The 23,962-nt window shown below is 41.9% G+C and overlaps 1 protein-coding gene across 1 annotated transcript in view; it reads right to left on the reverse strand.

Moving 5' to 3' along the window:
- The window catches only part of PLXNA1 (plexin A1), a 395,300-nt gene that overhangs the window by 44,466 nt on the left and 326,872 nt on the right, over positions 1 to 23,962 (reverse strand). Inside the window, exons 22-23 of the mRNA XM_089521294.1 lie at positions 12,779 to 13,035; positions 6,026 to 6,092 (exon numbers count right to left, since the gene is read on the reverse strand). Of these exons, the coding sequence (XP_089377420.1) occupies positions 6,026 to 6,092; positions 12,779 to 13,035 (324 nt within the window). The remainder of the gene's footprint in view (positions 1 to 6,025; positions 6,093 to 12,778; positions 13,036 to 23,962) is intronic.

Below are 23,962 nucleotides of genomic sequence, written 5' to 3' on the forward strand. Positions count from 1 at the left end.
CAACCCTATATGAGCCTGTCTGGGGTTTTAGAATATAAAGGGAAGGGCTTCCTCTTGGTCCCACCACCATCACAGATATCTTTGGTTAGAAAACACAACAGACAGTCTTGTTTGTGGGCTCCTCCTAGGTTGTAGAACTTCATCCCATGGGAAGTTTGGTCAATCCCTTCTTAGATCTCTTTCTCCCAGCAAGCAAAGGCAGGCTATTTATTTATTTATTTAAGCAAGCGGGTGTTTAGGTCTTGATTTGTTATGACTGAATGAGTTTTTAATGGCGTGTGTTGTGATCTTTTCTGCTATGTTTTAAATTGCTTTAAACTACTTTAAATTAATACATTTAAAAATTAAATTAAATTAATTTTAATAGGATTTACTGCATTTTATATTTGTAAGATTACACCTGTACTTTGTTTTAATTTGTTCTAAGTCACCTTGAGTTCTATGCTGGGAGAAAGCAGGGATATAAATCAAATACATCATAAACATTGTGGGGGAGGATGGAATCCATTTCCCCGTTATTATTGCAAGAGGGAAAAAAAGAAAATTTGAGGGAGGGTGGCAGATGACAATAAGAAGCCTGTATACTCTAATCCCTGGCTCCACAAACCCATTGCTTATAAAAGATTAACAGACTAAAAAGTAACTTCAGTTAATATATTATAATTAGTTCCTGAATTAATTATATTTAAAAATTTAATATGCCCAAATGTAGTAATTTTATGAGCATTCCACATTATATGTAATACATTTTATGAACCTAAAGTAACAAACTGTAAATGGTGCTAAACATTAAGTACAGGTATACATATTTTTCTATCCCATTACATTTTTGAAGAAAAAAAGTGTTTCCTCATTGATTAAAATTTCCTTATAATATTACATCTCAAACTCTGCCACATCTCTCCAAGTTTGTATTTACAAATACATTTGCTAAAATCTGGTGCATGGAGATGCATCATTCACCTGCCTGATTTTCATGCACATTGGCTACAACCTGGAGAGAGAGAAAAGCATATGCTTCCTTGCTGGCAAATTACTTGATGTAAAACGTGTTCCAAGTATTTCAACTACATCTTCTCAATTCACAAACATCTGCAGTCCTCACCCTCCTAAAGCCACTCAGAGAAATGAAAAGAGACTATGTTGTTCCCATTCTGCAGAATATAGTAGATTGTTCCTTTGTCATCTTGCTGCATTGCTCTGTATGGGTTCCCAAAGTCTTCTAAGTTACTCCTCCTTCTCCCCACTATTTATATCTCAAAAGTCTGTAACACACATCACTGCCTTAACCAGTGCCCCATATGGACCCACAGATCTCTACCCAGCTCTTCTACAAATCCATTTATGAGATCTGACTTTCACTGCTGGTTACAAACATTCCTCTCTTATACTGGATGGAATGAAACATAACAATGAAGTAAAAGTGGCTGCAGTGGGTAACTATTACCATGATAACAACTAGGCCAAAGAACTTCATGTACAGCAAGGATGGACAACTTTGGTCAGTTGAAAGCCAATTTCAGCATATTAGCAACAGAAAACCCCAGCCTCTGGTTGCTCAAAAGTACCTTTCCATAGTAAAACAAGGTATGTGGAAGATGCACCTTTGTTTTAGAGGGGACTCACATGTGTGTTTAGAGGGGAGCCACACTTTCTGGAAAGTGATTCTCCTCTAAAAGACCCAGCATATGTTCTTGCTTCACAATTCAATTTCAAGACATGCACCAGCATGTCTAATTCAATTCAAACTGCTGGCTTTGACCTATAAAGCCCTATATGGCTTGGGTCCAGGTTTTTTGAAGGAATGTATCTCTCTTGACAAGCCCATTTGAGCACCAAGATCATCAGGAGAGGCCCTTCTCTTTGTCTCACCACCCTCTCAGGCTCATTTGGTGGAAACAAGAGAGAGGGCCTTCTTGTTGGATGCTCCAGGCTCTGGAACTCCCTTCCTAGAGAGGCCATTATGGCCCCATCCCTGCTCTCTTCTTGGTAGCAGGTAAAAACATTCTTGTGCTGTCAGGCTTTTTTTTTTTAGACTGACTATGGTTGGGCTTTTAAATGCTGTGGAATTTAGATTTTAAGGTTTGTGTAGAGTTTTTAATACAGCTCTTTTAGAGGAGGATATACAACATATACAACTCTTTTAGAAGAGAACATCATTTACATTTTAATCTTAATCTACATTTCATGCTTTTGTATTGTTTTTAACTTGTACTGTTTTAAATTTGTTGTTAGCTTCCTTGAGTCCCTATATTGGGAGAAAGGCATGATGATGATGATGATGATGATGATGATGGTGATGATGATGGTGATGGTGATGGTGATGATACTAATAATAATTTCATGGTAGAAATAGGGTCAATTTTTCAGGGGCATAATTGCAATGCTGAAATTTGGCAGCATGCTGTAGGAGCTGCAAAAATGGCTGGGGAAGCACATCCTGCCGACACCTGTTGCCCAGGTTCATGAAGTCTAAGATGATGAACTCAGCTACAGTTTTATATTGTAGCAGCACCAGCACCAGCATGTCTAATGGGAATGCTAGAGCATGGCTATGTAGCAAAATGTAGTAAATAATAATAATAATAATACGTTTATTAAATCTCTGTTTCCTATACCCTCATGCCAAAATTGCCATCTGGCGTGTTTCTGACCAGTCTCTTGTGGAATTCTTGGCATGATGCCATTCCAAACAAAATAGAAACCACTAACAAGGCATCATTCTCATCATCTTCTAACAAATTATCAGCACTATGATAGTATTGTCCGCAGATATGCAGCCTACCAGTAGTGCAGCCACAGTCACATGATTATTCTCCTAATAACAGAGAGCTGTGATTGGTGGCTTGAGCACATTCAAATGGCAACTTGTCTGATTACTGCTGTGATGCTGATGCCACTAGACTGAAACTTTGGGGCAGCAGTATGCAGGTACAGGGCATCTGTTGGGAACAGAGTGGGGAGGATGAGTTGCCACATGCAGCAATGGGCCATAATGCTTAGGAGTTTATGGCTGCAGAAGTGTGTGTGTGTGTGTGTGTGTAGATGTGCATGCACAGGAGTAGCGAATAATAGCTCACTAGCTTTTGGTATAGTGGTTTCAGCATCAGACTATAACTTTGGAGAACAGGGTTCAAATCCCCCTTCGTCCACGGAAACCCAGTGGGTGATCTTGGGCAAAGCATACTTTCTCACCTTCAGAGGACAGCAATGGCAAACCTCCTCTGAAGAAACTTGCTAAGAAAACCTCATGATAGGTTCACCTTAGGGTTGCCAAAAATTGGAAACAACTTGGAGGAACACATCAACAACAACCTTTTGGCTCTGTAAGGCTCACATGGAATAGTTCTGGAATGACAATAATCCTACCAGAACCTATGTCTTTGACAGCTTCCTCTTAAGCGATGTGTAGGAAGGAATGGGGAAGACTGCATAGCAGGGGCCTCATTGAATTCTCAGAACAGCCTTTCCTTCGGTACCACATAGGACTGACTTGCCTTAAATCCCAGTGCCTGGCACATTTAAGGAACACAGGAGATCTTTCAATATTTTACAGTACTTCCTGAGGCACACCAATCTTCCTGTAGCAAACATATCTGCCACTTGAACTGTGACTTGGCTCTGGCACCAGGGGAAGCTAGGTTTGGCACCAGCACTGCAGACAAGCAGGCACACAGCCGTCACATGAATCCTACTGAATAGGAATGGATGGAGTCCTATATACTTTAGTTGGGTGTGGACAAGAGTTGGCACTCTCAAATTCCAGTAGCATTAAGTCAACCCTTCCTTTATTCAGCTTGGAATGAAATATGTCTATTTCAGGAACTCAGAGCACAAGGATATTTTTAACAGAGATTTTGTTTTGTTTTGTTTACAGACTGGCTCCTGGTGCCTCCCACACACAATTTTGAAGCCTATTTCCAGACAACACAGCATTACATTCTCAATAATGTGAGTATTTTTGCCTAAATCCTGTGCTTAAGCACTGCATGACACAAATTACTAGTCACAGTTCTGTATCTGGATTCTACATTCCAGATTCTGAGTCTGATAATTTGGAACTTGAAGGCTGTTGCAGAAAAGCTGCAAAAATGCCTGTTGCTCCATAATCCCTAAAAGAGTCAGAATGAGTTAAAAACCATCCTGGGCTTCAGGAAGCCTGAAAAATGTGTGGTAGTTCAGATGGAAGCAGCGTTATAGTACAAATAAGTTCATTCCCTTTTCTTAAGTATGCATCCTGTCCTCCAAGAAACTTTTGTGTTGTAATGGTTCACCATTATGAGTCTCCAAAGGTGTTTCCCTCCTGGTCCCTGCCAAAGTAATCCTGCAAACTACATCCAGAATTAAGCAAACCTTGTAGAAAACAGGACTTATTTAAAGCATTGGAGCAAGATAGCAGACTGAAAAAGAATACACTGCATATAGTACTGAGCTTTAAAAAAATCTTTAAGCAGCAAGAAAGCAGTGTTCTTACATCTTTGCAAGATGATATATGCTCTACAATAGCAATACACTTTTATGGATACAGGCCATCCCTAGATGGAGTGGAGCACATGTAAGCGGTGTTATAAATCACCTCTCAGTGGTGATCACTCGCACTTTGCATAGGTTTCAGCTTGCTTGGAAAAGATTCAAACGTCCTCTATCTTAATGAGGGATGGTGCCCCATGAAAAACAGCTTGGTGCCACAATGACTCACTGAGTAAAAAGCCTGGCACAATCCTAGGGAGGCATCATTTCTGACTGACAAAACAGGGTTCTCTCTGTAACTGCCATTAACTTAATTTTCCTTCTGGAGCTCATTGCAAAAACGGCAGCTCCTCACACACGGCTACAGATATGCCAGAAACTGCAGCCATCATTCATCGGTGGTGTAGCAGTTCATGGCTTGGGGATAGAAAGAACCTACAGGTTCTACTTCCACACAAAGTAGCTGAATCCTGTTCATGCCTACTGATTTCAGAAGGCAGACAAGACCAAGGGAAGAAATGCACTACATACTAATGACACATCCACACAGCAGTTGGCTGTAAAAGAGGAAAATAGCCTTACATCAACTTAACACAACACCTTCATTGTCAACAAGACCCTGGGAAACTACTGTTGTATCAATTCAGGTTGCACAGAGAAGGGAGCCTGTCTTGTCCCTGGAGTATGTTGACATGGTTCAATGGTCTATTTCTCCCCTTCAGTTTTCCTTTAGCAGTTTCTTATCCAGTTACTCCCTAACCCCATGGTTCAGTCGGTACTTCAAGGAGGATGGATCTTACAAAACCAAAACAACCATCTAGCTCTGGACCATATGCATATGAATCCAGGAAGGGAATAGATAAGAATAGGTAAGACTGCATCAGAGCAGGCTTTCCATCATACAAGTACACAAGTACAGTTTTGACTTTTGTGGAGTAGATTATTCATAGATTTGATTAATCTCTCTAGGAATCTCTAGGTCCTCCAGTGCAACTCTATGGCCAATGTCCACCAGATGTCGCACTAGAGGACCTAGAGAGAATATTTCTGTAGGCATTTGTAGGTCCTCTAGTGCAATTCTATGGTCACAGTCTGGCAGATGTTGACCATAGAGTTGCAAAAGAAGATCAAGAGATTCCTAGAAAGGTGTTCTCTCAGTTTGAAAAACAGTGGATTTTATTTATGAGTGGTTTTTCCACTTTCACAGGGGTCCTGTGCCCCTAACACCAGCAGATGTGAAGGGCCAACTGTATTCTTGATAATGTTCTGCATGCTTTTACATCTTCCACCAAAGAGAAAATAAAACTTTACATGAAGGATGGAAAACTAGTTAAAACAAGGACATTAACTATATCTAACACAGGAGATGAGGCTATCAGCTATAACTAGTGGAGAACATCTCTTCTAAACATTAGGTTTCCTGAATTCCTGTAGTGTTCCAGCCAGCATGTCAGCCATTAGCATACTTTCCAATAGCTCTGGATGAACTATTCTTACAAATCAGATCATTTCTCCAATGCAAGGCAATGTGGTCAACAAGACGTTCTCCTCTTACCTTTAAGAACTTGTACAGAAGGAATGTGAACCAGTTTGTCAGCATTTTTTCAGCGACTGACTCCGTCCTGTAGGAGAGGTAAAGAGTAAGTTGAATTACAGGGAAAAAACCAGTATCTTCTGATCTTCTCTTGGAAGTCTCAGGTCTTTTTGCTATTTCTCTTAAAGGCTTTAAAGGTCAAACCTTGAAAGGCAGAAACTTCAAAGCAAAGAGAAAGGTAGCCAGAATACAAGAGTTACCATGACAAAATCTAAAGATAGTTTTAGTAACAGCCAATCCCACTTTGCTCCCACAGAGCTCATAAAAGTTAAACCTGGTCTCCTACAAGCCAGAGCTATAACAACACAGCCAAAGAAACAAAGCTGACCCAATCTCTATCTACACATCTCTGGGATGGTATAAGGAGACCAAAGAGGGACCAAGAGAATGGTCTTTCGGTTCAAAGAAAAAAAGTATGCTTTCTTTCATCCCCTCTCCCATGGCTAATGGGTTCAAGAATCTACATTTTCATTGACTCACTGGAATTTACAAGACTAATGTGTAAATTTCCCCCATTGCCATTTTGAGCAGGGCATTCCCCAGCTGCTGCTGCTGGGGAATAAGCATTTAAAATTATCACTATATCACTATGAACACACCCTTTCCTGTCTTATTTCAGAAGCTAAAGAGGGCCAGGCCTATTAATATTTGGATGGGAGATCACCAGAGAAGATCAGGACCTCAGGCAGTCCTAAGAAATAAATCCTGCTTGAAACCCTACCAATCCCAGCTGAAAGTACTGCACAAGGTGGGCCAATGGTCTGATTCAGTACAAAACTACTTCCCATGTGCCTAAACTCTGAATAGATCTGAAATTCAGTGAATCATTCCAGTCAGAAACTCCTCTGAAATGGTAATAAATAATTTACAATGCTAGGTTAATAGAATAAACAGGCAGTATAAACAGGCTACAGCCAATAACAACATTACGTAGACTTCTATGGCATGCCATGGCCACTAAGAGCTTCACAGAGTATCCAGGACAGACCGAAAGCATGAAGAAATAATCAGGAATGAATGAACATCCCACCCCATGCATCTGAAGAAGGAGCCCAATTCCAAAAGCTGAAGCTACAACTTCATTTGAGCCATTACTTTCAAAGGGGCTACAAGATTCCTTTGTATACTGAAATTCCAGACTAACACAGCTATGTCTCTGAATCCCATCCCTTGCTGTTGTTAACTTTGGTTAAGTCAACTTTGACTTATGGTGACCCTATGAATGAGTGACCTCCAAGTCCCTCTATCAACAGTTTAGCTCAGGTTTTGCAGACTAAGGCCCCTGGTGTCCTTGATTGAGTTTATCCATCTGCAATGCGGTCTTTCTCGTCTCTTATTTCCCTCAACCTTACAAAGGGTTACTGTCTTTTCTAGTGACTCTGTCATTTTATGCCCAAAGTCCCAGTTTAGTCATCTTGGCTTCTAGGGTGGGTTCAGGGTTGATTTCCTCTGATGCCCATTTATTTGACCTCACTCCTGGTCACCTCAAAAAACAAACTAAGGTGGGTTACAGACCGCCCGTTTGGGGCGGCATGCACCCGCCCCTTTCCCCGCTGTATCGGGGCCTCAGCTGCCAGAGCGGCAGCCTCCAAGGCCCTGATCCACCGCTTTCCAGGCTGTGGGGAAGCTGCAAAAGGTCGCTTCCCTGCAGCCTGGAAAGGGGTGTCCTTGGGGCTTCAAGCCCCAAGGACACCCGGCGATGGCGGGGAGGAGGAGAAAGGGACCGCTTGGCATCTTTCTCTTTTGCGTCGCTGGCGCAGCCGTCTGAAGGCTGCGCCCATCGATGCAAACCCAGAAGGAGCTCCGAAATGGAGCTCCTTCCGGGGTCGCAGAAAAGGCACCCTAGGTGCCCTGGTGTGGCCCCAATATGTCACAACCGCGCCGCCTCGTTTGGAGGCAGCGCGGTCATGACGTAGTGATGGCGGCGGACGTGTGGAATGGCCGCTGCCATTTTCTACACGCAGAGCGCGGACTAGGGTTAGGGGGGTGCGGAAGCACTGCCCCTTCCTAATCCTAGTACGCGCTCTGTGCGTACTTTCTGGCGGTCTGTAACCCGCCTATATTTTGCAAGCAATTCCTTACAAATTCTTAAAAAATTTATACTGACCTACAATGGAAATGCAATTCAGGATTCTTAGATAAACAAGTTGCCACATGCATTCATTAAGTCAAAACAGTCCCTGAATATAACAAAAAGTGAATTCTTGGCCTGTTACAGACAGCCAAAATAAAGCTGCTTCGAGTCACAGTGGAGGTATGGTGTTTCAATGATGCATGCGTCCTAAGAGTCCAGAAGCCACACCAAAGCCATGCCCCAGTTCTTAGGGCTGGAGCATGGCTTTGGTGTGACTTCTGGACTCTTAGGATGCATGCATCATTGAAACGCCATACCTCCACTGTGACTCGAAGCAGCTTTATTTTGGCTGTCTGTAACAGGCCCTTGATATATCAGACTGTGCACCGGTGTTCTGCACTAGGTCTCTATAAGAAAACACATTGTTATATACCAGCCTCAATTAACATGGCAATATATGTATGTCAATACTCTAATGTAGCAGTTCCCAACCTGTGCTCCAGGGAGCCCTTAGGGCTCTGGATGCACTTCCCAGGTGCTCCATGGCCACTCCAGGAAAATGAAAGAAATAAAAATTGAATGAAATTAAAGAATAGGAAACAAACAAACAAAAACACAACTCCTGAATACTATTAACTTGTAAGGTATAGGGTAGGCCTCAATTCTAAAAATGGCTCTGTGAGTCAAAAAGTTAAGAACCTCTGCTCTAATGCTTACATTTTTATTATTTTATTACTCCATACTATATTTGTACATGCTGTTACTTATATGCTCTTGATAGTTAATATTCACATATAACTGAGTTAACCTTCTTGTATTTCCACAAAATATGTTCACATAAATAAGCAATGTAATTCTTTTTTATGCATGATTGGAATATACTCTCATCTGCATGTATCTGGGGTATTTTTTCCCTAATGTGCCAGGTGTCACTACAGGTTGAGTATCCCTTATCTGACATGTTCGGGACCAGAGGTGTTTTGGATTTTTTGGGATATTAGAATATTTGCATATACACTTGGCCTTCCATTTTCATAAGGGATCCATTCACCCCCCCTCATGAAAACAGAGCCTTGCACATATTCAAGCCCCATAGGCTAGAATGGGGTGCACCCCCAAGTGCGTGGGGGGGGGTGCATGCCATTGAAGATAACAGAGGTTGCCCCTCCATGAATGAACATGGATCTCAAGTCTGTGAGAAAGGAGGGGCAACTGTATATAATGAGATATGATGGCAATAGGAGCCAAATCTAAACATAAAATTAATTTATGTTTCATATATATCTTATACACATAGTATAAGATATATATGAAACAGAAAGTAGCATTATACACAACATTTGTTAATGATTTTGTGCATGAAATTCAGTTTGTGTACATTGAATTATTAGAAAGCAAAGGTTTTACTATCTCCATCACACATGTGTACAATTTTGGATTTTGGAAGTCCGGATAAGATATATTCAACCTGCATCATATTTGTGTCTACTGGCTACAAATGTTTGTCTGTTTCTTTCCTGGAAACTTTCTGCAGACCAGTAGCCAATAGCTCATGGACTGGCACCTATCTATGGATTATGACTTTGAGTAGCACTGATCCATAAAGCAAGGGGCCCAGTTTGAAGCATGTGGTGTGACAGACACTGTGAGATAGGAGGGAGCATCTTTTAAGCTGTTTCCCTAAATTCATCTGCTATTACTACTTAAAAACCATTAGAAGGTGTTATCTTTCTGGGCAGGAGAAGTCCAGAACCAAGAGAATAAAGACAAACTGTTTGTGTAGTACAGTTGTTTGAGTCTTGGATTAGGACTCTAAGAGACCAGAGTTTGAATCCCCACTCATTCATGAAAACCCACAGGGTGAACTTGGGCAAGTCACACTGTCTCAACCTCAGAGGAAGGCAAAGGTAAACTCCCTCTGAACAAGTCTTGCCTAGAAAACCCAGTGAAAGCTTTGCCTTAGGGTCCCCGTAAATCGGAAATGACTTGTAGCATCATACAACAACGACAACAACAACTGATGTTCTTATAAGAACTAAGCAGCCTGGTAATGACAAATGGGGCTGTACAATGAAAGTTTGCATCTAGCTTCTTCACATGATGCCTCTCTGTTAGAAAAATTGAGATTCACCTTGTCATATTCATAAGACATTTAAAACTGGACACATTTTCTTCCCTAAAGGGAAAAAAATGCAGATGACATTTTGTGTCTGCTTTATTGGATCAGCTACAGTCTGCCCTCCACTGTTGAGAGGGTTAGGGGTGCAAGATCCCTGCGAAAATGGAAAAAACATGAATATGTGGGGGAAAGTGGGAGGGGAATGTGTGTGCACTCTTCTTCTCTCTCCCATGTGCATGCCCCCTCCTACCCCCACCCCCACCCCCACGTCTGGTCAGCTGGGAGGGGCATGCTTGCAACCTTTCCAGTTGCTCCCTCCCCCTGGATATTTTTCCCAATAACTCTTCTAGAACATGGCCACATAGCCCAAAAAACCTACAAAGAATTTAAATCCATTTTTCACTGGCCCACCTCACAAAAGAGATGGAGAGGCAGCAGAAGGAATTGGGCAAAGAGGTGGACTGGCACACTGCCCACTACCTGTATGGAATTTGTTTATTTCTGCCCACCATCACCCCTCAAATAATAGTGGTTGCAAAACAAGTGTATTAGGTCAGCAATCTCAGACTTGTGCCCTCATTCAGTGAACAGGCAAACAATACCCCTCAAGATATTGTTGGGATTAGAAACCCCATTGCCCCCATCACTGGCTATGCTGGCTGGGAGCTGGAATGCAGCAACATATGTAATACTTGTACCACATTTTTATAGCCCAGCTCTAAAAATTGTTTACAATGTTTGGAAACAGTTCTGTGCCACAGGTACACTGCCAGCATTTTAGTTATGGATTCGTCTTGTTTTGGAGGTTCTGTTTTGGATCCCTGACTCCTTAATCTTCCAAATGATCCACAATCTGATAAGGAAGCTTAAATATATTTGATCAATATGCTGAAAATATAAATATGAGCCTTTATTGAATTCTAACTAATTATGCAAGGGCTGGATTATTGAAGGAGAAAGAAGACAAGGCAAAGAGAAAGATACTGTTGCAAACATTAAATAGTAGTTTGTATTCTGCAGCTGGTTATCTTTCAATATGCATTGGCCTGTGATAGAAGAGATCTATCTAGCCACCATTTAAAAATGGATGGAGCAGAGCAGATGTGCAGTGGAGCTGGAACATTGCCCCAGGCTCACATTTGTCCTCCACATGTGTGAGATTCTTTCCTCAGAAATAATGTGTTTGCTTGTACATTAAGACACTCCCATGGTCCCTGAGTTCAGTTTGCAGATATCAATCCTGAAAAATCAGTTGGAAAAAATGAAAAAGAATGAAAAATGCAATTCATGAACAAGAGAATGTGTCTGTATATGTTCTGTGGGAGAATTAAATGTTTGACAACTAAAACATCACACTGAAAGTCTGTTAGAGGGGCAACAAGAGATGGCATGTAGTTGATTTGTGTGGCAAATGGAAGAGTCTGCCATTAACAGTCCTGAACCTTAATCAGGAATATTGGAGGTGCGGCTGTAAATATTCTATGTTTAGACAGGTAAACTGCTGGTAGAAATGCAAGAAGGCTGGCAATGACTGGCTGCTACCAACAGCTGTGCAAGGAGGTGAAAAGTAATGGGGCTGTCATGAGATGTGGTATATGCTGGCACAAGTCTACACTGAAATTTCAATGAAAAGTAGTTTTAATTAACTAAGCAGCTGCCATTTCTAGTGTTCAGAGATTTAAAAGTGATGCCAGCAGATAGAAAGTGACTCCTCTCTTCTAAAACGACAGACATGTGATAACAGCCAAGTTTGGGAATAAACAACTGCTTCCTAATGCTTATCTGATTTCACAGCAAGAGCCATTTGCCTGTGGTTTAATATCTGAAAGTGTATAAAAAACATTTTTAGGATAGGAATCTGCCTCTGACTCTTCAAAGCTTTGTCATGCACTGCTCACACATTTTCAAATGCACCTTTCTATTCCTAAAGGCTAGAAATCTCTCTATTCGCAAATGGAAAACAATTCTCAGGTTGCTACGTTTTCCATACAGAAATACTTCCTCCACCTGTAAGATCACATGCAACAATTTGTTTATAAAGCAAATGATCCATGATCCAACTATCATCAAGGGAAGATCTTTGTCTTCCTGCACTCACAGAACTACAAAAAATGGCTACTTACTTGCTATATGACATAGGGTAAATTTTAGGTGCTAAGTAATGTAAATTATCAGTAGCCCAGAGTACTGCTGACACATTTGACAGGGCCCTGTGAGTAGTTCCTCTCATACATTATACCAGCAGTATAATAAGGAGACGTAAGTAAGTTTCTCCCACATTTCCTTTTCTACATCCACCCCTTTTCTGTGTAATGATAAAGCAGCGGGGGGGGGGGGGTGGGTGGGGGGTGGGAGTCCACAAAACATTTGATGCAAATCAGTGAAGAGTGTTTTAGATGGTGTTTAAAGTTTTTTTAAGCTTGTTTTATCTGTTATTGTTTGCTGTACATTTCTTTTGTGGCGCTGGTGAACTGAGAGGGAATAAACAAATTCTTACATAAGTATAATGACAAATACTGACCGTCTCAGGAGCAACTTGGGGTGGTTCTTGCTTTCCAAATTCTTTTCAATCAGGTCTGAAAGGAGCTGCTTGAGGACTCCGGTAGCGTACTCCATCTCACCCTGCAGAGCCGTCATGATTAAAGAGGCCACATTGCCCCGATCCCGCATGGAGAAGCTGCGTTGGGCCTCCAGGGTGCGGATGAAGGTCAGGAGGAAATGTTTTTTGTTCAAGAGTTGTCCAAAGAGGGTCAAGGACTTCTCCACATTTGCCTGGACCTGAGAGAGGGTAAACATGATTAGAGTTAAATCTACAGTATTATAGAGAAGACAGTAGTATCTTAAAAGTCTTTTGATAGTTCACTGAGATTAAAAAAAGGTCACGTACATGACCATGCCTACTGCATGAGAACTTAGCAACATAGATAAAGCTAAAGGTCCAGATCAGGGGTTGGCAACCTCCGGCCCGCGGGCTGGATGCGGCCTGCGGAGGCCTTTTGGCCAGCCCCTGGCTGCCGCTGCCGCTTGCGGCTTTTCGACGCTCCAGGCGCCACCATTTCCCCACCCCCAAATGGCAGCAAGGTCGTGTGAGACTTCACTGCCATTGGGGGGGGGGGGAAATGGCGGCGGCCTAGAGGCGAAGTCTTGCGCAACCACAAAAAAGGTCACGCGAGACTTCGCCACCATTGGCGGCGGCCTCTAGGAGGCCCGCTGCCACCGTCGGAGCCCTCTTGGAGGGCCCCAGCGACAGCAAAAAGGTCAGCAAAGAGGAGGAGGCCTCCAGCGCTGGCGCCCCCCCGCCTGCTTTTTTGCCGGCCTCTGACGGCCCCGTCAGGGGCTGGCAAAGAGGAGGAGGCCTGGCCCCCGGAGGGTGGAAGCTCCACCCCCAGCACACAGCCCTGCCCCTGGAGGGTGGAAGCTCCACACACACCCCCGGCTTCGGCCCCCACAGTCGCCTGAGGGACAGCAACCCGGCCCCCAGCTCAAAAAGGTTGCCTACCCCTGGTCCAGATGGTCAGTTTTTTATTACAACGGAGAGCAAGAATTTTACCTTTGAAGTAACTGCTACCTTCTGTTTTTAATCGCTAATTGTTATGTATTTTATTGAATTGTTGTATGTTATTCTGTATTGTTTCTTAAATCAGGTTGTGATCCTGACTTGATCCACCGGGGAAAGGTGGGAAAATACAAATAAATTATTATTATTATTCTCTGTGCCCCCAAATAAACACAGAATTGCTTTTTTGGAAGAAGCTGTTTCCAATCTTCATTGTGTATACTTTAAATCATCACAGGAATGCTATAAAATCATAGAGTTGGAAGGCCATCCAGTTCAGTCCTCTACCCCCCCTCACCCCCCAGTATTGGAATTTACATCTAACACACTCCTGGTATGTGCCATCTTATTTCTGTTTCAAAACCTCCAATGAAGCAGAGATTAATTTCACTGCTGAACAGCTCCTACCATCAGGGAGTTCTTCCTAATGTTTAGTTGATATTTCCTTTCTTGCAATTTAAGTCCACTGGAATGGGTCCTTTAAAAAGTGCCTGACAATTCTATCTATTCAGACAATCTACCTAGATAATGAGAAATCAAATAATTAAAGACTTCCTGTATCTTGGATCCAACATAGACCAGAATGGAGAAATAAGAAGACTAGTGAGTTTATCGCATGGGGGTTAAACCGCTCCCCAGCGCGTTCTAACGGGGGCGCGCATGGAACACGATGGGCACCGAATGGGGCCCAAAACGCGACTTTATCACACGGGGGGCCGCTGCCGCTGCGCGTTCCCATCGCGTCCCAATTCGGTTCCAGAGGGTGCCATTTCTGGGGACGCTTTGAAACAGTTCCCAGAAATGGCGCCTTCTGGAACTGAATTGGGACACGATGGGAACGCGCGGCGGCGGGGGCGTCCCCCCGTGCGATAAAGTCACGTTTTGGGCCCCATCCGGTGCCCATCGCGTTCCGTGCGTGCCCCCGCTCGCCCCCGTTAGAACGCGCTGGGGAGCGGTTTAAGCCCCATGCGATAAACTTCTAGGAATGGGAAGGACAGTGATAAAAGAACTAGACAAGGTCCTACAGTGAAAAGATATATGACAGAGTACTAAAGTTAGTCCAAGTATTCCTCATGATCATGTACGGATGTGAGAGCTGGACAGTGAAGGAAGTACATGGGGGGGGGGGGGAATCAATTCATTTGGAATGTGGTGCTGGAGAAGATTACTGAGGATACTGTGGACAGTCAAAAAGACAAACAAATGAGTCCTAGAACTGATCAAGCCTGAACTCTCCCTGGAGGCCAACATGATGAAACTGAAGCCATTATATTTTGGCCACATCATGAGAAGGCATGACTCAATAGGAAAGACGATAAGGCAAGGGAAGGCAGATGGTACAAGAAAGAGAGGAAGACCTCACATCAGATGGATAGTCTCAGTCAGGGAGATTACAGGCCTGAGTCTGACAGATATAAGCAGAGCAGCAGAGGACAGGGTGTCTTGGTGATGTCTCATCCACAGGGTTGCCATGAGTTGGAGTCATCTTCAAGGCAATTATCAACAGTACACTTTACATCAACTTTATCACGAACCTTTCTTATCAGAGTGATCTTTACTTTTACTACCATTTCATAAACCTGGGCAAATGATAATCTTGTCTTCTCTTCTACTGTGTACATAAATGCTCAGACACTGAAGAAATTGAATATTTCATAGAATGGCTACAGATATCTCACTACTGAAATTTCTCTGCAAATATTGGGATTTCTGTTGGTATGATCTTGTTTGGGGAGCAGCAATGATGCTGTAGGGACTGTCACCAAAGCATTCCCCACAAAGAAATCCCGATGTGACAGACAGACAGCATCAAAACTAATTTCTGGTCAGTTCCCTGTACATGTAGGCACTCATAGGCATTGGATGCAAAACAGATTCTATGGCAAAACGCACATGCAGCAGTTTGGATCCACTACTCAGTGGATAGAAAGGAAATCAAGGACAGGGACTTCCATATACAGCTGGACCTCTAGATCTTCTCAAATGTCACACAGCCTTGTAGCTCAGAGTAGGGGCTAGTGGCAAGAAGCAGACTGAAAGGACTCTATTTGGTTCTGCACATTAGCTTATTTTGGGAACAGTGTTGTTGTGTTAACTGTCATTAAACTTACTTCAACTTATGGCGACCCTATGAATAAGAGACCTCCAAGTCACCCTGTCATCAATAGCCCTGCTCTGGTCTTGCATATTTAGGACTGTGGCTTCCTTAATTCGGTCTAACCACTTGTAAATGGCATCTTCTTCTTTTCTTATTATCTTCCAACTTGCCAAGCCTTTGTCTTTTCTGGTGAGCCATGTCTTCTCATTATATGTCCAAAGAATGACAGTCTCAGTTTAGTTACACTATCTTGGTTCCTAGGGGGAGTTCAGGTTTGATTTGCTCCAGGATCCATGTATTCATCTTTTTGGCAGTCCGGGGTATTTGCAGAACTCTTCTCCCAAACCACATTTCAAATGAGTTCATTTTCTACCTAACAGATTTCTTCACTGTCCAGCTTTCACAGTTTACACAGAAATTGGAAATGCAATGGCATGGACAATCCAGACTTCGGTAATCAATTATATATCTTTAAACCTGAGTAACTTGTCTAGTTCCTTCATAGTTACCCTTCCAACAGGGTTTGGTTCAGTTTATTCTCTGAACTTTCCACTTTCATGGAGGAACAGAGAAAACCTCAGTAGCCAAATACAAAGGTTGCCTCAATTGTAATGGAACTGTGAAAATACAGAATCCATTCACAGGCTCATTGGACTACTGAGTTCTGCAGATCTAATGCCAAACAAACACATAAAGACCAATCTTATTTCTTTAAAGTTTTCATTTCACGAGACACTTGTTTCACAGCAGATATTTGAAACTGTTTCTTTTTCTCTTGTTAATAGTGCTTGTAAAGCCTATTAGAGCCTTACATATCACAGGCTGAACATGCAGGGTATTTTCATGGGGGCAGGGGGAATCCCAATATAAAAACCCCTTTCTCCCACACTCTGCATCCATAGAGGGACTCTCACTTTATAGTTTTCTTTTTTAAAAAATCAAATTCCGTTGGACACTCTCTTTCTTTGGTTTTCCCTAAATAAGAAGAGTTGCCAAAATACTGGATTTGGCTGGAGACTAACTACCAGATTTCTCCTGGATATATCTGAGCACAGCAAACAACTCTTGCAGGAAATTGTGATCTTCTGCACTTTCTACATATGGCCCTAAATGTTACCATCTGTCCCTAAGATTAATAATTGCACTTGCAGCAAGCCTGGTTCTGTTTCACTGGGTTTTACAATCTAGGAAAGAGCTTTCCCTCCATGTCCATACAGATCTTCTTCCTGCAGTGAAGGTTACACACCCCTCAGATGTTGCTGCTCATAGCAGCTCTCATAGCAGCCCTTTTGCCCAAATTGGGGTGAAATATTCTCCAGACATGAAGCATAGGCTGAACTGTCACTTCTGACTAGATTGTCACATCTACAAAGAATAAAGGTTAGAATTATTTAACTTGCTTAGGTGCCTCCATACTCAGGAAATGCTTGAGCAGAGAAAAGAAAGGGGGGGGGGAGTGTTATCCATCTAGGTTTTTTCCCCCTCTTGGGCAAAGTAGAAGCATTTCACATATATGTGCACATACACACATATTACAATAACATCTCCAAGGAATGTTTCTCACCAGCATCTACCAAAAATGGTTACTATCAGCTGAATGCTCACAATCTGAAACAAAAGCTTTGCCTGTTTGCCATTACCATAAAATAGTAACATAAACCCAGCCAGTGATAACATGATAATCTGCACACCAGGTGTTTGAAAAAGGCTAAAATGTTGGATATACACACTAGCTATGCTTCTAGTGACTCTTCTACAGACATCTTTTGATTTTACATTAGAAATGAGGATTCAGAAGCCAAAATAACTCATACTTGTAAAAACTCATCCTTTCTGAATCTTCAGACTACCATATGGGTATGTATCAGATTGGGACAAACTGGGCCATTTCTCAGGGATTCAAGTTTCATTCCTGGTGAAAAAGACTGAGTTTACTGCACTAGAGCAACACTGCTAGTGTAATACATGAGAGCAATGCTGGCCTATGTCTTTTGGGGTGGGGGATGTGATGGAGAAATTCAGTATCGCCTTTGCACAATGAGCATGTAGCGGGTGTGGGGAATGGCACAGGAGTGTCTGACAGTGTCCATATACTCAGAGGTACACCAATGCCATCTTCTGGAGGATCCCTGGGAAGTCCTGGAAGATTATGATGTTATTGTGCATCTGGCTATACAGCTGGGGTTTGCTTCCCGGACCACCTGCGGATACCAAAACCAGTGGATACTCAAGTCTCATAGGCCCCTTTCACACTAGTGCCTTTGTTCTGAGTAGATTCAGGCAGATCCGTTCCTCCAATACCGAATATGTTTGGAATTGATGTTCCCACTACCTTTACCCTTATCGAACCTCCCTGGTGCAATTTAACCCAGATGATGTTCACACTCAATTTAAGATGGAGCCTCCTTATCAATCATAAAAACATAGAATTGTAGAGTTGGAAGAGACTGCAAGGGCCATCCAGTCCAACCCCCTGCCTTGCAGGAAATCACAATCAAAGCATCCCCAATAGATGGCCATCCAGCCTCTGCTTAAAGACCTCTAAGGAAGGAGACTCCACTACACTCCGAGGAAGAGTGGTCCACTGTCGAACAGCCCTTACTGTCAGGAAGTTCCTCCTAATGTTGAGATGGAATCTCTTTTCCTGGAGCTTGCATCCATTGCTCTGGTTCCTGCTCTCTGGAGCAGCAGAAAACAAGCTTGCTCTTCCCTCAATGTGACACCCCTTCAAATATTTAAACAGGGCTATCATATCACCTCTTAAACCTCTTTTCTCCAGGCTAAACATCCCCAGCTCCCTAAGTCGTTCCTCATAGGACATGGTTTCCAGACCCTTCACCATTCTAGTCGCCCTCCTTTGGACACACTCATTTCTCAATGTCCTTTTTGAATTGTGGTGCCAAGAACTGGACACAATATTCCAGGTGTGGCCTGATGAAAGCAGAATAGAGTGGCACTATTACTTCTCTTGATCTAGATACTATACTTTTATTGATGCAGTCTAAAATGGCATTGGCCTTTTTAGCTATCGCATCGCACTGTTGACTTATGTTCAACTTGTGGTCTACATGGGCTCCTAGATCCCTTACACATGTAGTCTCGTTCAGCCAGGTGTACCCCATCCTATATCTGTGCATTTCATTTTTTCGCTCTAAGTGCAGTACCTTACATTTCTCCGTGTTGGATTTCATTTTGTTAGCTTTAGCTCAGCTTTCTAGTCTATTCAGGTCATTTTGAATTTTGATACCATCCTCTGGAGTATTAGTTACTCCTCCTAATTTGGTGTCATCTGCAAATGTGATACGTATGCCCCCAATTCTGTCATCCAAGTCATTGATAAAGATGTTGAACAGCACTGGGCCCAGGACAGAACCCGGTGGGTCCCCACTGGTCACTTCTCTCCAAGATGAAAAGGAGCCATTGTTGAGCACCCTTTGGGTTCAACCAGTCAACCAATTACAAATCCATGTAACAGTTATGTTGTCTAGCCCACATTTTACTAGCTTGTTTGCAAGAATGTCATGGGAAACCTTGTCAAAGGCCTTACTGAAATCAAGATACACTATACCCACAGCATTCCCTTCATCTACCAAGCTAGTAATTTTATCAAAGAAAGAGATAAGATTTGTCTGGCATGACCACCCTAAACCCTTCTGATGCATGCCTTGTTCATAAAAATGGCCCACAAAGCCGGGGTGAAGGAGAAGAGAAAATCCTTTTCTGAAAACCTCCTGAGTCAGAAATGGGCAAACTGTGCTCCCCCCATGTTGTTGGTTTACAAGTTCTAGCAGCCCTAGACAACATAGCCAGTGCCAAGGTATGTTGGGACTTGTAGTCCAATTCACCCATCCTTGTTTTAAATGTTGCTCCCCTTTATAACTGATAGCTGCAACTACCTCTCCAAAATTTTCCAGGCTACATACTTGCAAGTTTCATCTAATGCTGTCAAGTAATAAAAAAGCTGTGGGCATTTCTGCAAAAAAATCCAAAGACTTGAAAGACAGAAAGTACAAAGATCCCTGCACCTCTTTGTCAGATATTTGGCAGGTTTAATAAATTTAAAAGAAACTTCCTTTCCAATGTTAAATTGAAAATTTACCCAACTCCAGCAGGGGACAAAATGTGCAGTTGTTACATGATTCCCCCATGATAACTTACTGGGGAAACACACAAAGCTTTGGATGAAGTTCTGCTCCAGCTAGAAAAATAAGTGCCTGGAGTTAAATCTATTTCATTTTTGAAGAATCAAAGGAAGATACAAATAGACATTTGTATATCCCTAGCTCCCTGTTACACTTATAATGTAAAGATCTTAACCCTTTCCTATCAGTCAAAATTGCTCCCCAAAGCTCACCACTGCCCATCTACAAAGAAAAAATAGAGCTCAGAAAAGAAGAGGGCTCAGCAAAGTTTTTTTTTCAACACCCAGAATCCTCCTGCCACTAAGGACTTTACTGTTGTTTAAAAGGTGACATTTCCGAGCTCTGGCACAGAACAAAGAGACATGAGAATGGAATAAGCTGTTTGGAGAAAGGCATGCATGTCTTTTAACTAGCAGTTATCTTGGGTGTTCCTAAACAGTATCTGAACACACAGATTCTAATGTTCACTTCTTCACAAATCTCACAGATGGCTTTGCACAAGGCTACTGTCCAAAATTTTCACTGATCAAAATTAAGCACCATTCTTTACTTGCTCAAAAGCCATGGATCAGGTGGCACATTCCTACCTGGGCTGTGTGCTCCACAAAGTTAGTGACAATAAGGTTGGAAATTGGTTCTGTCCTTAACATGAACCATCTCATTCGAATAGCACATAGCAAGGTGTTGGTGGTTGCAGTAGCATCGGTACAAAACATCTGTCACATAAATGATCTCAGCAGGCTTGGCTTACCATCTACAACTCTGAAAGCAATAAAGCAAAGTTCTTCTTCCAGTCACCCTCTCACCCCCACTTGCCACCAACCCCTCCCACTCTCTTACACTTGTCCTCCTTTTTCTGTGATTATGAGCAGATGAAAATGAACAATAAAGAATTAAAGATTTAATCAGGCTTTACATCTGCACAAAGACGGTGCAACAGCAACGTCAGCCCCCAAAGAGAGGAAGAGCTGCTAATGGCTGCACTTGCACTTGGCTCTGCATGAGCATTTTTTGCATGCATGTGCACGTAGCTGGGAGAAGGAAGAGTGGGGGGAGACCAGAAATTTTTTCCTAGTCATTTGCAATAGCTAGCATTAAACTCTTCAAGTTGTTTCTAATTCAGCTGACAAATAGACACAGACCTACACTATACTGGAATTTGAAAATCGTACTTGGTCTGTTTAATAGAGGGTTTCCTCTCAAGTTTCATTCTCCCAACCAAACATAAATGTTTTTGCTGGAATTAAGACTATGGGGAGAGAGGCCCTTTACACTCTTTGTTTAAGGAGCTCCCAAAGCTTATGCAAGATTACTCATTGCAGTTTGTATTTCAAAGTTTTGCCAAACCTAACCAATATGGGAATGTTATTATTCCGTCTTCCAGGAGACTGGCCCATGTACTGCTGCCAGACCATGCTAATTCATCCCTATTTATCTTCTGAAGAATAAAATGAAAAATTGAAATAAATGGGAAACATCAAAAACCACAAATAGCAAATGCACAGAAAATATAATAAGGTAAAACAGATCCAAGCATGAATCATTTTGGTGTGAAATGCCAACTTCAGTCACTTTGGTGTTTCATGCTGAAATGTTTCATGCTTGGCTGTCTCCTTACATTTTATTTAATAATTTTTATGAGCATTTGATCATTGTAGTTTTTTGTTATTGTCCAGAAGATTGGAGGCACATGCCCTGCATCACTGATTAAAAACTGGGAATGCAACTTATTTGGATTACAAAAAATTATGAATGGACAACATACACCGAGTTCCAATATGAGGGAATAGGGTTGTAAGACAACGATTCTTAACCTGTGAGTTGCGACCCCTTTGGGGGTCGAACAACCCTTCCACAGGGGTCGCCTAAGACCATTGGAAAACAGTAGCAAAATTACAGTTATGCAATAGCAATGAAAATAATTTTATGGTTGGGGGTCACCACAACATGAAGAACTGTATTAAGGGTCACGGCATTAGGGAGGTTGAGAACCACTGATCTAAGAGAATTTTCTGATAATGGGAGCACTAATCTCCAGAGCCTGCTGTTGGTCAGTGCTTGGAGCTTTACAGCTTTGTTCCATTTTTACCTTGTTCTCATACTACTAATTTAAGTCCTTGTTTCCTGGCTGCTTGTGCCCCCCTCCAAATAATTAGGGAGGTAATGACAGGCAGAGTGTGATCACAACAAAATAACTGCCAAAAGCCTGAAACACAGATGGGCCAAATACCTCTAGCATATTCCAGAGAGGATAAAAGCAAAATTCACAATTCAGAAGCTTGGATTTCAGACTACCCTTGCAGAGTAAATCTGTAATCCACAAAGGATACACTTTCTGGTATCATAGTATGCACTCAAAAAGGGAGGTGGGGGGAAAGCAAAGATCTTTTTAAGATAAAATCTTTACTAAGCAACACTAATATGTAGCAAAAATACAGAATGAATTTACCCATCATCCTAATGCTACTGTCCCATCTAACGCATGCATAAACACAATGAAAATTAAATAAACTGAAGTTGCTCTAAAATCTATGTAAATCATTTTACATAGATTTTAATCTGCCTTTCGGCCTTTGCTGAGTATTAAGAGTATACATTTGTAGAATTTAGGATGCCTTTGGCTACCAGTCTAATAATACACCTCAATAGGTACACCAGAACCTGTTCTGGGGTGGGACCTATTTTGAATGTAGTGGTATCACTTCAGTTAATACAGACAGGATTCTTCTGTACACCACAGATTAAGCACCAGAAAAAAACTTTCTGTGCTTAAATTAAATTATCACTATCAGTAAAACATATAAACATAATGGTTTCTCCCAAAACAGTTCCTATGTGGATGCTTTATTCCTAAAGCAATGTTTGGATTTTAAAAGGATTAGCTTTTTTGTCAAGTGAGCATGTAGTAGCAGAATACTGGGGAATAACTAGAAGCTATGGGGCTGGCTAAAATAACAATCTTGAGAATACTGGAGACACTTTTGTTTTTATTTTATTTTTTTGCATTTCAAGTGGAAACTTCAAAACTAGAAGGGCTGTGAATTTTTAATTTTTTAAGAAGAAATCAAGTGAATTAAGGATCCACACAACGCATTTGATGTTACATTCAATCTGGAATTCTGTGCACAGTAAACAGATTAAGGTGTAGTAAAATGAAAGCATTTCCCTCTAAAGCATTATTTTAGAACAGAAATTCTCTGATATATTGAGAAATGCTTGTGTTGGTTAAACCATGTTTTTAAAACAACAACAAGAGATCATGAACGTATAGTGGCTTGTGAGAATGTTCTTTAAAAATAGGTTAAATTAGTAGATGTCCATCCTAACAATGTGAAAAAAATGGTGGCTAAAGCAAGTTAACACGCAATTACTTCTGAATGGGCAAGGCAAAAGACACAAGCAGTTGATGATGGGAATAAACAGATGTCCCCAATCTAGAGCAGAACAAAGGGGCAATAATTTATTATAGATCATTTAAGGAACCTAGAATAGCAGAGTGATTTTGCCCTGCCAGATAACATCCTTACAAGACAGGCCCTGGTTAATCTAAATTAACCTGGTTAATCCTAGGAATACCTTTCCAAAACTGTTAAGGGACCACCAACAGTTTTCTGGACTGAAAAACCACCATAAAAGAAAGGATGGATAAAGTGGATGGTGAAAGCAGATCACAGAAGCAATGCCTGTGCTAGGCTACAATAGATAGCCTTTGTGCATACATTGAAAAGCACTTGATTCTTTGTTATAAATAACTGCATCATGTTCTGAAGCTGATTAGGTCTCCTAAATATGTTCTGAAACCCATGTCAACATTAATTACTCTGCAAGGTCAGCAATGGGGGGAAGATAAGGCCAACCCTCACTTCTCCAATCAAGAACAACCTTGCTGCACAGGAAAATGAGAAGCCA

Source organism: Sceloporus occidentalis, unplaced genomic scaffold (genome assembly GCF_023333645.1).
Source record: "Sceloporus occidentalis isolate IW3139 unplaced genomic scaffold, rSceOcc1.0.p SCAF_1, whole genome shotgun sequence".
Taxonomy (NCBI): Eukaryota; Metazoa; Chordata; class Lepidosauria; order Squamata; family Phrynosomatidae; genus Sceloporus; species Sceloporus occidentalis.